The sequence below is a fragment of the Pholis gunnellus genome (assembly GCF_910591455.1).
Source record: "Pholis gunnellus genome assembly, chromosome: 20".
NCBI classification, from domain to species: domain Eukaryota; kingdom Metazoa; phylum Chordata; class Actinopteri; order Perciformes; family Pholidae; genus Pholis; species Pholis gunnellus.
Genome location: NC_136547.1, coordinates 18,284,256 through 18,297,884, shown reverse-complemented (window position 1 = coordinate 18,297,884; position 13,629 = coordinate 18,284,256). Strand labels below are relative to the sequence as shown.

At 45.1% G+C, this 13,629-nt stretch overlaps 1 protein-coding gene across 1 annotated transcript in view; it reads right to left on the bottom strand.

Annotated features, from left to right (window-relative positions):
* Positions 1–8,833, bottom strand: part of adarb2 (adenosine deaminase RNA specific B2 (inactive)) — a gene marked incomplete at both ends in the record, with an annotated part of 146,013 nt that extends 137,180 nt beyond the window's left edge. The window contains one exon of the mRNA XM_079181003.1: positions 8,728–8,833. Within this exon, the coding sequence (XP_079037129.1) occupies positions 8,728–8,833 (106 nt within the window). The remainder of the gene's footprint in view (positions 1–8,727) is intronic.
* Between the last annotated feature and the right edge of the window lie 4,796 nt (positions 8,834–13,629).

Here is a 13,629-nt window from a genome sequence, read left to right as displayed (position 1 = left end):
CGTCACAGATCTATTAACACACTTAAGATCCGTGTTGACCCCTCGCATACGAAGAGAGGCGCAAATACCACGGTGCACAGAAAGCATTCTGTACACAGGTGTAGTAATGGAGTTCACGACACGGACCTCTTTACTGCACAGAGATAATGCATTGCTACCCCATAATGCTTACCACTTATCATGTAATGCTGTGATCGTCACAGGGGGTTATTGCCAAGTAGACAAAGACACGAGTAACTTGTTTTCTAAACCCCTCCTCCAAACAGTGATTGGCCAATCACAGCTTAGCGACGGACCGCCGTGCAAAGAGCTGCAGTAAGAGCAATTCTCAGTATATAGAGGTTCTGGTATTGCGTCTGTATTTCTAGCTGGTTTAAAACCAAAGAGCACAATTGTATAAATAAAAACATTTAAAAAAAGGATTAAAACGTGAATGCAATGCTGAAGTTCCTTAAACGTGCATTCCTTCTAATGGCCAGTAGGGGGCGACTCCTCTGGTTGCAAAAAGAAGTTTGATTGTATAGAAGTCTATGAGAAAATGACTATTTACCTCAGTAAACATTGTAAACAGGAGTTTATGGTCTCAATCTCTAGTTTCAAGTCTTCTTCAATACAGCATAATGTTCATGTGGTAAATTATGGTCCCTTTTAATATAAATAGGCTACCGTGGGCCATACTTATAAGATCAACCAGTGTGTTTTCAGTTCAAGCAAGTTAATTGTAACAGATTTGGTCGCCTAAAAACATTCAAGTGCACTTAGCTCCACCCTCAAAAAAAGCCAAGCTAGTCTGTGAATACATCCACTTCACATACAGCCTATGGCTCTATGTGTAACATAAGCTGCTAGCATTAGTGCATTAGCATATCAGGCTAAATAGCTTACCACCTACAGCAGTACAGTAGTAATGACACCCAAGAACCCCCCAGCCAACAACGGGAAGGTAACAAAACGGGGGCTGCTCCTCCAAGAAAAGAAAACTACAGTGCTGACAGAGCAAAGGTACCAGCGTCAGATTCATATTAATGACCTAAAAAAAGATCTATTAAGGATGGACAGCAGTGATTACGGTGATTGAATGTCCACCTCGGCCCAAGTCGTGTGGAGCCACGTCAAGGTTAAGACGAGCTTCTTGGAGAGACGGCGCCGCGCCGCAGTGTGTCTCCGCGCGCCCGCCCGCTGAAATGAACTCCTTCTGAGGTTTGTCAAGGTGTAGGACTCTCTCTCAGACCTCCGGAGAGAGCCCTCAGGAGAGGCCCTCTCGTGAAGCGCTCCATCTTATTAATGGAAATAAATGCTGTTAGCGCCCCCACCCCCCCTCCAGCAATAAGAGTGTCTATTCTTGGCTAAAGTCCCCTTCATTAACGTTATCTCAAATAGGCACCCAGTCTGATGGTGAGAGAAGGGACGGCGCGCGGTTAAGCTGCTTCATCCAATTTCATTATTCCATATGAGGCGGGGTATCGGTGTTAACTTTGCTGTGTCAGCGCGGCAGATGGGCCACTTGTGCCGTCATGTGCCCCGAGGCACGGCGGCGCGAAGGTTTAAGTCAACCCGGAGTCAGCGGGGCGGAGTCCGCCAGCTGATCAGACGCTGTGACGGGAGCTTCTAATGTCTTTGTGACTTGAAAGTTTCCAAATGCAGTCAAGTGGCAGCTGAACACGTTTCACAACCGACTCGCTATGTTTTGGGCGGAGTTTGGGAAACAGCAAAAAGGAAAAAAAAAAAAATGTTTTACACCTTCTTTAGATGTTTTCCACTCATGAAATATGTCCCTTTGCACAGCAGCAGCTACCAGCGTGCCGTGAATACGCACAAGCGAGCGAGCGAGCCGGAGGACAACAATAACAATGTGTCTGTGTGTGTGTGTGTGTGTGTGTGTGCGCGCTGCAGAAAACGAGAGACGGGGAGAGAATGAAAGCGGAGAGAGAGAGAGAGAGGAACCGAGAGAGAGAGAGAGAGGAGAGAGATGAAGAAAGTGTGAAACTGCGGACCGTCAAATGATCTGGCCTCTCTCCAGGCATGATGACTCAGGGATGATGGCACAGTTAGAGCTAATTAGGATCATAAACTGGAGAAATGTTTTTCCACCATGATGTGTGTGGAGGAGGGGGGGGAGGGGGGAGGAGGGGGGGAGGACTTCCACGCTGTTGGCAGCACTTCAGATTAGATGTCCGGACAGCATGCTTAAATAGTTTTAAAAAAAGACGTATATATTCAACAGCACTGTGCAGATAAAGCCTTTACAGGCCGACTGTGTTTCTGTTTGGAGCTGGCTGCCATGATGCAAAGCCAGCCATGAAAAGGAGATTTCCTTTTACACCTGGAAGTAATCAGGGGCGTAATTTCACATGGAGACAGGACGACATGTCCTCCTTTTAAAATAACACTTTTAGATTTGACATTCTGCGTTGATTCATACCAACAAAGTCCTCTTTCTAGTCCAGAAGTACAACATTTGCTGCAGGTTTCTACTCTCATGCTTCATAAAGGGCTGCCCTTAATGCAGCCTGAGAGGAAGACTGCCGACAATGAAGATATTAATGCAATTTATGGTGCATGTTTATTTCCAGTTCGGTATTCCACTAGAATTGAATATTGTAGATTAGACAGCAGTGAAGATGCACATACAACATGTAAATAAATGTGGTCCATTAATAATAAAGCATGGATGAGGGATCGGAGGAAGACATTGTCTCAAAGTTAAAGTTAAGTTTTATTCTAAATTATCGTTTCGAGTCACTTTCTAATAAAAAAATTACAAACTAAATTGAAGAATGCAGGTTCTTACATTATTGTTAACCAAATGTTTTCGGAACAGTTGGTCAGAAATCTAATTGTGGGGTATTTCTAATTATTTCTAACATTTTTAGACCACATGATGAATGGAATAATCACAAATATAATCATCAGATTCATTGATAAATAAAAATGATTGTTGCACCTTCAAAATAAGACGTCAGCAGCAAAAATAAAAGTTAAGTTAAGAACTGCTGCTGACAAAGAAGATAAACCCAGAGGACGAAATCACAAACCAGTTAAAGCTGTTGCAAAACACACACACCCAGGCAAACCTGTGCTCACTCACACTCTCACACACACACACACACACACACACACACACACACCTTAATTCCCTCTGCACTCACACATACGTTAGCTGAACTACACTGCGGTGTGGCAGTTCACAAAGGTCTCCCCCTGAAGCAGTCGATGTTCTGAAAGCCGTTGTCGGATGACGGAAGCCGCAGCACGTGACAAACGCAATTAAATGTCTTGTGTTTGGTCGTCACGGAAACGAGCGCAACAGGTTGTTTGTGATGTGAGTAACACCCTTATCTCTGCAACTGTGGGAGTCATCAAACAAAAGGCTAATTAACTTAAGTGTCACCTTCTGAATTTTTAAAAAACCTGCATCTGTGCTTTTTTTCCTCGTCATATACTTGTGACTGAGGCGGCTCCTGGGTGTCACCGGGACATTTGGGGCTTCCAGGATTTGTTTTCCGCGCCTGAACTTTAAGTACAATTTCTCACTGCCGAGCTCCAAAAGCGCCAAGAGGGACTATTACGAGATAATTACTAATTATGCTAATGTGCTAAAGTTGTGCTATTCCTTTTTTTTTTTTTCCATGGTCATTTTATCAGCTGTCCTCAAGAGAGCACAGTCAGTAGTAATAACCTTTTTCTTTTTTTTCTTCTTCTTCTCTCTCAGCTAAACGTTCAGTCAGTTAGAGGACGCCGTGTCCTAAACCGCCAACTCCTCCACCGCTAGCCTTAATCAGGGAGCGCCTGTAAATGCACAAAGCCATGCGCGCGCGCGGGGAGGAGCGCCGCGCCGATTTCCTGTCGGCGCTGACCTTCATTAACCTCATAAATGCCAGCGGCGGTCTTTTTTTCTTCTTCTTTTTGTCGCAGCACTAAATGCGGTTATCAGCACAAACACAAATAAGTGTGACAGAAGTGTTCGGGGGGGGGGGGGGGGGGGGGGGGGGGGGGGGGGAATAAAACCAGACTCTACATTTGTTGAAATGCATCTCTGTCTCCCTCCCACTACGCACAGGCCGGGTGACATCAGTGTGCAGAGAGTACACTGTACCGTTACAGTGCACACGTGCAGGTTTATAGGTACTGCTACACGGGCTTTGCAGCGAGATTCTCAATGAAAATAAACAGCCAGACACAGATCAGTCTCCTCCACAATGAACAGCAGAGTGTTTACACCATTGTGGCTCGAGTGCGACTAGTTTTCAATGAGCTCTCCTTGCAGCGTTATCCAGCTCTGGGCACACTTCTTTTATGACTCACGTATATAGCTTTTTATCGGCACAGTTATTCAGGCTCTGGCAGACAGCCGTCGTGGAAATGGTACTGTATGTGAAAGAGACCCTTCTTCTAAATCTTGAGTTCTTCTCTTTGAAATTCTGTTGCTGCTCAAACAACTTTGTGACTACAATATTACTTTTGGGAGGTTGACAAAACGGTATCAACAAAAGGGACTTTAAAGCAACTTCATCACAATGACACACTCGGCGACAAAAGATGGATCTCATGAGGTCGAGAGGACACTTCGAGCAATATTTGTGAGCCGTGAGAGGTTTCGAACAGAAAAAAAATAAAATAAAATTGTTCCTGTCCAGCTGTCTATTACGAACACCATGTGACCACAATGAATCCGGTTATCTAACAGACAGTGAGGTAGGTATTTTGTACACAGCATTAGTTTTTAAATAATGCCAACACAGCCGCTTTAAATGTCACGTTCCTCTGAAGGCTGACAAAAACACACACGGTCAAACTATAAAAACAAGGTGTTTCCACCGTTCCTTGTTCCATCACAATACATAGTGTCACATGCAGCAACGACGAAGAAAGCTGCAGATGCAGAGACATACCTCGCTGGTTAAACCGACACAGATTTTGGAATCGTTAAGTAGAAAGCAGCGAAAGACCTGACGGAGGTTCGGCCTACCTCGGCCTCACCTCTCCGCCCCGACCTTTGCCCTCAGCTCGACGCGTCCTGTGGAGGGATGCCGGTGACACCAAACAACCAGTGCTTCCTCTCCCTCTCAGAGCAATGAGGGGCTCGACGCCGAATCGGCTCGTCTGCCATGCTGACGCCCCCCCCCCCCCCCCCCACGCAACCGGTTGGCCAACCTGCCCTCTTTGAAACGGGAGCCTGGGATACCGGAAGGCACTGACCCTCTTCCCCTCCCCTCCTGCCTCAACTTCCATCACCACCAGCCCCCCCACCCCCGACACACACACACACACACACACACACACCCCGGTGCCGCCACCTCGCAGGGGGACGAGGGCGTGAACCCGTAATTGCTACATAAATTATGTTGCACTCTTTGCGCTTTCCACGTCCCCCCCCCCGTCCCCCCCCTCGGCGCTCTTGATGATATGCTGATATACCGTACTGTAACGCCGAGGGAACGGGATGATAAGTGTGGTTGTAAAAATATAATGTTGCTCTATAAATCTCTGCTCTGCTTATTTTCGTTCATAAAAAATGGAAAAAAAAAAAAAAATGCATTGTGGATAAAAGACAAAGAAGTCTCACATATGCCATAGTTTAAAACGGTAGCAGAGAAGAAGAAGAAGAAAAAAGGTCATGTTCTACACCGATGACAGACTTTACAGACAGTGGATGTTCACCCAGATGTTCCTGTACATCACTGGACTGTCACACACACACACACACACACACACACACACACACACACACACACACACACACACACACACACACACAAAATAAAAAAGGATTCCATTTGTGTCGCCGACATCCTTAAGGGACGTGACCGTAAATCACGAGGCTGTGATTAATTAAGGGGCAGATCCACAGCATGTAGGAGGGTCCTCTGTAGGAGCGGTGGGGGACACGGGTCAAACCAACACGGGAGAGCAAACGAACGCAGAGCGAGCTGTCCGTCCGAGCGATGCGAGGCGGCGCCGGTGAAGAGTGAAGAGCGACAAAGAGAGCTACAAAAAAAAAAAAAAAAACACAGATGAGGAATTTAGTAAAGTGTGTGATTTCGAGGAATTCTGGGCCTCGTAGTCTTTGTTCTGTGCTGATTTGTTTCGCAATCTACAGCCGTACGATTGCTCAGGATTTTGGAGGAGGGGTGAGGAAAAAAGAAATGAATACAAGTTTCGGGGAGGAATCTGCTTCCAACCTTTTGAATACACAGGTTTTAGTGAGCCCATCTACAAATAATCTGCAGCTTTTTTCCGTGGGATTAAGCCCCAAATGTCACGCAATAATCCCTCTGTGCCTTTTTATTTTGCCTTGAGGTCTATGAATTGTGTGGAATCTTGAGATGAGGAGGATCAGTTGGCACTTGAGATGAAGGATGATGAATACAATTTTAAAAATGCTCAGCTTTGCTTGATTTGTGGTCAAGTTTGAAGAAAATCCTTCAATCATGAAACATTTGTGAAATCGGTATTTCTCCTCCAGAAACACACACACACACACTCAAACAGGAGATGTGTCTGAATGTTTCAGCACAGTGAGTCCACCTCCTGCAGCTTTCGGAGGAGTCAGCGGCCCCTCGGCACTTCCCAAAGACACAGTTCATTTACGGGCGGCCCCTGAACCTGCCCCCCCCCCCCCCTAATGTCCTGTGTTATCAGAACGAATCAGCGGCGCTGATAAATTAGCCGTTCGGGGGAAACACGCTGCGAAAAGGCCTGCCGGCTAATGCGCGCACGTTCGTGTGCTACTCATATGCAATGCCTAATGTTGTGGAACCAATTCTGCCGTTTCCATTATGTAAATACATTTGCCTCGGCGCCATATTTTATGTATTGTCTCCCTTGTCTCAATTACTTGGGCTATTAAAAATCAAGAGGCTATGGAAATGAGGTGCGGTTGTCTGTTTGCAGTTTGATGACAAGTGCAAAGTGTTTATGGGGGCTCGTTGTGTGTTCAATGGGCAGGTCGGGAAGCGCCGACGCGCTCCGAGCGCTCATCCATATTCCACAATGTGGCGCGTCAGTACAATCCAGCATGAACGACGCGTGCAACGGTGCTCTCGTCTCTTTATGGATATGAATTGATGAAAAATAAATGTATCATTGCTTTCTTTATTTAGTTCCTCTCTGCTTTCTTTGTGGAAGGGGGGGGGGGAGGGGAAGAAAGATATTTCTGTGAGTGTTTGTGGCCTGTGCCAGAGCAAATCAGCTTTTTTGGTGACTTGCTGTAAAGTAGCCAAAAAAAACACATAATGAAGAAAACCAAAGCAGGGAGAAGGAGGCAGTTCAGATTTTAAGTATGGACGCTTTAACTGACATATTCAAATAACGTCCTCGCTAATCTTGTTTAAATGTCATTTTCTCACTGTGGGGCACAATATCGAAGAAGTTGGCGTAAAATGACTCTGCAATCACAGGTGCGCGTTTCAGCAGTGAACAGCAGTAGATCGGGACTATTTTATAATAGACAAAAAAAAAACAACTGTTGAGACGGACATGTGTGAGCAGTCAAAGTGCTGTAAATTATTAGTTGTTTTTTGGCTTTCCTGGCAGCATGAGTGGCATTAAATGCGCGGCTGTCATAGGCAGAGAGACGGAACACCTTCATGCAGGTTGCAGGGTAAGAAAGAAACACACACACACACACACACACACACACACACACACAGGGGATCGGCATCCGTCTCGGTGCGGCTGCAGAGCAAATGTTGCACCCTGGTTATGATTTAGTCACGCTTTTCCATTTTGATTGCAGATACAATTAATTGTTCTGCAGTGCGGCTCGTCTGTGAGTTTTTAAGCACACGGTCTCGACACACACTCCTTCATTAGGAACTCTTCTGCAGCAGTTTGGGGGGATTCTGATTCAGAAATAAAAACACGTAAAATTAAAGAGGAAATTAAATATTATTCTGAAGTACTGCACAACTAACGAGAGAGCTTTCTCTCCCTGCTGAAGGCCCCGGAACCGTTTCTCAAACTTGAGACTTTGTGTTCAGTGTTCAAGCCTCTAATGAGGAAAAAATTGTTTTATGTGAGACAACAGTAACAGAAAGCAGCTGAGACATTATCAGGAGTATCACTGCTGAGTTTGAGGATGTTAGTATAAAGGGACAGTATGAGGCATTGACATTTAAGTGCTTTTTTTTTTTTTTTCTTTTTTTTTTAAATCATGCAGTTTTATTACAGTGCATGTGGGGCATGGCTCATCCTTTATTTAATATTTTGAATATTTTAAGTCACGAATAGAAAATGGCTTAGTAATCTTGAAAATCGTTAAAGAAATGAAACGTGTGTTGTATTCAGTGATGAAGTTAAACCGGGTTCGGGGACAACGATGCATCCGGAAATAAAACCAGCCGCTCTCCATCACTAGCACGCGTTCAAACTTGTATTTGATGAGTCGTTTAATGTCGTCGTTGTGCTCGTTGATGTTCGAGACAATAAAAGCAATTTTTTTTTTAATACAATAAACACAGCAGCAACTAAACTTTGATAGGGGGGGGGAATAAAACAATGCGTCATTTAAAGCCGACGGCAAATAGGATCATCGTTAGTCCACGTTCGTGGTTTCCAGCATTTCTCCAGAGCCGCGGAGCGTGCTGCACGCGGAGGCTGAAGTAGAAGCGGGCTGCCGCGCGCTCCGATGCCCCGCCAAGGTGCGCACGACCTCTGCTCTCACACCGGGATCGAAAAGAAAAACCCCGACACAGTAAAAAGCGAACAAGTGCTGTGAAGTTGTACCTTTTCTCTTGCATCGCCTCCTCCGCCTCCTCTTCAGCTTGCATTTCACCTGTCCGCTCTGAGTCCCCGACGCGCGGCTGCTGCTGTTCCCAAGTACGGATGCCATCGGCGCAGCCTCCGGAGCGGAGCGCAGCGGTAACTTGGGACTCGGCGCGGCTCGACTCTCTCCTTTGTACTTGTCTCGCGTCAGCCTCCCGTTGCTCTCCGATAACGCAGCGTCCCTGTGGTTTTGACGTAGAGACTCGGACTAAATTGTCGTCCCTCCTTATGTTTCTCTCTCTCTCTCTCTCTCTCTTATTTGTTGTTGTTGTTATCCCTCAAAACCAGGGGAGAGCGCGTGTCGCTGTTCCTTGTATCACCTCTGCAAAAAAAAGAAGAACTCCAGCTCGCCTCCCCGCTCGCGGAGAGACTGCTCGCAGCTCTCAGCAGTCACTGATACCGGCGCCCCGGTCTACTCCCGCCGCCTCTGCACGAATTTGGGCATCAGCCACTTTGGATTCAATCATGCGGGACGCCCTTCTATTTGCTGCCGAGCTTTCTAATTAGGGTCCAATCGTGGCTGTCTGGGAGGTGTGACATCACCGGCGACACCCACCAACTCGCACCCCTTCTTCACCCGCTGCTTTTTTTAAATGTTTTTTTTTTTTTACATTTTCGATTTAAGTCCTCCTACTTTTTTTTTTCTTCGCACTGCAGGGGAAGTCTGTTCTCTTCCCGCTCTTCGCAGCGGAGGAGGGGGGGGGGGGGGGTCAGAGGTCAGCCTGGTGGGGATCCTGCGGCTCAAGGGCACTTCAGCAGGTCGGAGGTTATATTCCTGCTGGTTTCCATACATACCATATACACCAACCTGCTACAGACTCACCACAAACTTAAATAAATAAGATGTGGAGTGAAGAACGGATGAGTCCTCCTCTTCTTCCCTCTCCTTGTTTGTTCACTGAGATTTGGGATTTTTCTAATTTCATTGCAGGATTACGGATCTAAAATAAATTCCCTCTCTCTCTGTTCTAAAGTCACAGACAAGTCCACAAAGGGAGATTACTCTAAGACGCGTGATGCTAAATTAGCACTAACTCATCAAATGCATCTTTGATATACAGTTTGAGTCAACTTCTGTTCAATTTACAAGCCTTGGTAGGACACTATATAGCATACAAGTATATGACCAAATGAGTCTTTTATTTTGAAAATCCTGTATGTGGTGGGGGGGGGGTGTTCAGGTGACCTTCAGCACAGGAGGCAGAAACTCTCCTGACAGTGTGTTGCAGCCACAAAGTTTGAGGCTTGTGGCGTTTTAGTTTTTTTGCGTGAAAGTGCCGAGTCGAGGCTTTCAGAAAGCATTTGTGGCTTTCCAGGCTGGAGGTTGTTGTTTTGTCCCGGCCGGACACGTTCAGGACCTGAACCGTGAATAAAAAAGAAAAAAGGAAAAAAGCGGATTTGTTCGGGCCTCATCAAACGCCCGATTTGACTTTGTTTTCTGTAGCTGCTTCGATGTTTCAGTCAATTGAACTTTGTGCTTCCTGCATGTGCGGTTATTGAATAAAAGACATATCGAAAAAACTCAAATTTCGTCAGCACTCACCCTCTTTTTAGGTTGACGTCCAAAAAGGAAAAACAATGCATCTGCAGAAAAGAAGGGGAAAAAAAACTCAATGACCCACATTTGCTGATGTCAGAGTGAAAAGTCACTTTGAGGCTCTGTCGTCGGGTGGAAACATTTCCTCCCGGCCCGAGGGGGAGAGAAAGTAGAGAAAGCAGAGAGGGAGGGAGAGAGAGAGAGAGAGAGGGAGGGAGAGAGAGGGAGAGGGAGAGAGAGAGAAACGGTGGCGGCCGTCCGCCAGGCTGCAGTCTGCCCTCAGGACGCCCACAAATATCCATGTAAATTGCAGTTTAAGAGAAATCAATACGAGTGACAAGTTGCCAATGCCACTATCTAGGGCAGTAATGAAGGTGTGCTGGGGGGGGGGGGGGGTACATAGATAACAGAAAACAGGCTGGGTGGGGCAGAGGTACAGGTTAGAGGCACACACACACACACACACACACACACAGCAAGGTCAGTGGTTGTTGGATGGATGCTAAGTGCCACTCAGGGCTTGGACTAGAACCTTTGATCATCTCTAGTATTAACACGAATACATCTCAGCAAAGTTTGTGGAAACGCAACGCACGGCAAATTCTGGAAAAGTTTGTGGCGGGTAAACAGAAGCAGCAAAGATGCATTTCATATTTCAAGTTCGGGAGATATGAGACCGAATCGTCAACATGATTCATACAAACAGCGATTCCCAAAACAAATGAGGGCCACGCGTGTGTTGCTGTATGACGGTCAATGGCAGTCCAAATGGATTTACAGTATACGGTAATCAGATTCATGGCATGGCTGTGGATTTTAGGCTCAGCGAGAAACGTGCTACTTGTTTTTTTATTATTTTTGATTCATCGATTAAATGTTTTGGTTATGAACGAACCCTATTTTTGTCAGAAAATAGTAAAAAAAAAAAAATGTCTCAGAGTCCAAGATGCCTTCAAGTAGTTTGTTTTGTCCCATATTTCATTTGTGCTAAATATTTGGCATTTCAGCGCAAAACGTGACTCCATCTATTTTAACGGCGATCAAAATATTTGCAGATCAATTTTATGTCGATCGACTAATTGCTGAACGTACTAATGGTGTCAGATTTCAGACTCGTGCGTATGAATCCTCCGGGCTGGCATGAGGAGGAATCACCAGATATATGAAAATAATTGTGCCATTAAATATACGCACAATTCCATGAACTGGTCATGAACTAACACCGCCTGTGTGTTGTTATAACCTCAAAATTAAATGCAGATTTGAGAAATCGCTGGATTCGACTAGAAGTTGTGGAATGTGACACTGGGCATTAGTTTGATGTCACATCGATGGATTATTAAAGAGTTAGATTTAAATTGAGATTACAGTAAACACATGGCAACAATTCCTCTTCTTTCATATCGTCAAATCAGACGCCTGCAATCTAAGATAAGGAGGCCAATCAGCACGCTGCTCGGGCTCACTCTTTCCCTTTTTTTCTTTACAGTTGATGCAACGTGGCTCTTCTAAAAGTGAAGAAATCGTGGGTCTACATGCCTCTCGCAGTGCTCTTCATTTGCAGATTTTAATAGTTTCCGGTTGTTTTCATGATTAGAATATGTAATATCGGACTGTCTCCATGGTAATGCACCTGTTGCTCTCTCGTCATCGTGCTGTAAATAACCGGTGTGTATTTTCTTTGCTTACAGAAAGCGGTCCTGCCTCTCCACAACCCAGCGTCCATCGGGCTATAATAGACATATTTAGAATAGTTTCATCCCATTTTATTTTACTGTCTCTTTTTATGTGTATGTGGCATTTAAAAAGGCAGTTAACCCTGAAAAAACCCAGAATCACTCAATGTATTCATTGTCTTCCTACGTTCTACAACTTTAGGCCACGATTAAGTAAAACAATTGAGATAGATATTTGCATGAATGATGTGTTCTACAGATGAATAGCTCAGTATTAAGAAAATATTACGAGCTGGTTTCCCGTCTTATTTTGTCCAGTGTGCCTCAGTATTTTCTGTAATATCCACGAGTCAGTGGAAGGTCGGGGCAGGATTTAGACCGTCTTCAATGTCAGAAATAAAGCCCCTCAAAACTAGCAAAAAAATACTTTTTTGAGTTGGTAAATTTAGAAGTTATTTTCATTTTGTTCCACAGCTTTTCAGGGCCTTTTACAAAGTTTTAAACGCTGAAAACAGCACTGAGAGAACTGACCGCTATAGATTCTGGCTCAGGGAATAGATCACTTTCCTTCTAGTTTCAGGCTGTAGATCGACTTGTATCATTATATCTTACATTTCAACCACTGCGTCTTGAGTTGAGGGCGCACCTGCACACAAAGTATCCACATCACGGTTAACAATCATGTCATGATGCTCGCATGTAGCGGAAATAACACGGAACATATGAAACCACAAGGGTCACCAACCGTCAGCCTCCAGTTAAGTCTCCCCACAAGACTACCGCACATTAACAACAAGATAAAAGATTTAAAAAAACATAATTCAGGTGTAAGAATCTGGTATATTTGATCACGACGACAACATCTCTATCCCCACGATCCACATCTGAGATCTACATGAGCAACAATAAGCGCTGGCAGGAATGTGTAATCAGCAGCATACTTCAAACACGTTTTAAAGGATGTCGTTGCAATGAGAAAAATCAAAATAAGTTCCAAGTGGTGTCAACACGGGGAGAGAGGAAGTGACATGTGTTTTTTTCTTGCAAACCAGTGAGGAATCCGGGTCCAGCTGTGAACACAATCTGAGAACATCTCATAACGAGATAAACAAATGTTTCACAGCAGGTGTGAAGTGGGCTTTTGGCCGTCTTCCTCCTTCTATCCAAACTGTTCGCTTTCGCTTTTCCAGCGGCTGCTAACGCCGGCGGAGTGGAAGAGGACAGACAAGCAAGGACATCTGTGACGGCAAACTCTGCAGCTTTTTTGTTATTTTTTTTTTTTAAATATGCACGTGGCAATTCCCACCAGTGGCAAAGTGCAAATGGAGGCAATATTGCAAAATTGGAATTACACCAGAGAAAGCATTTTTTTTTTTTTTGTGAGTGGTGTCAGGTATTTGAGCAAACTATTTCCTTAATGTACCTGGCAGACATTACCAACACAGAGCGCTATAATTGCTGGTTTGAAAACTCGTTCCCCGTTGCCGGCGCTTCAAGGTTGCGTTCCTCATTGCCGTGTTTAAAAACTTTGAAAGTGACATTGAACAATTCGTTTTCTTACTCAATCCTCGCTCTCCCCCGCTGATGAAGTGCTGCCGATGTACCTTTTCCTCGGCGACAATCTCCTTTGGATGACTTCTTCCATTCTCC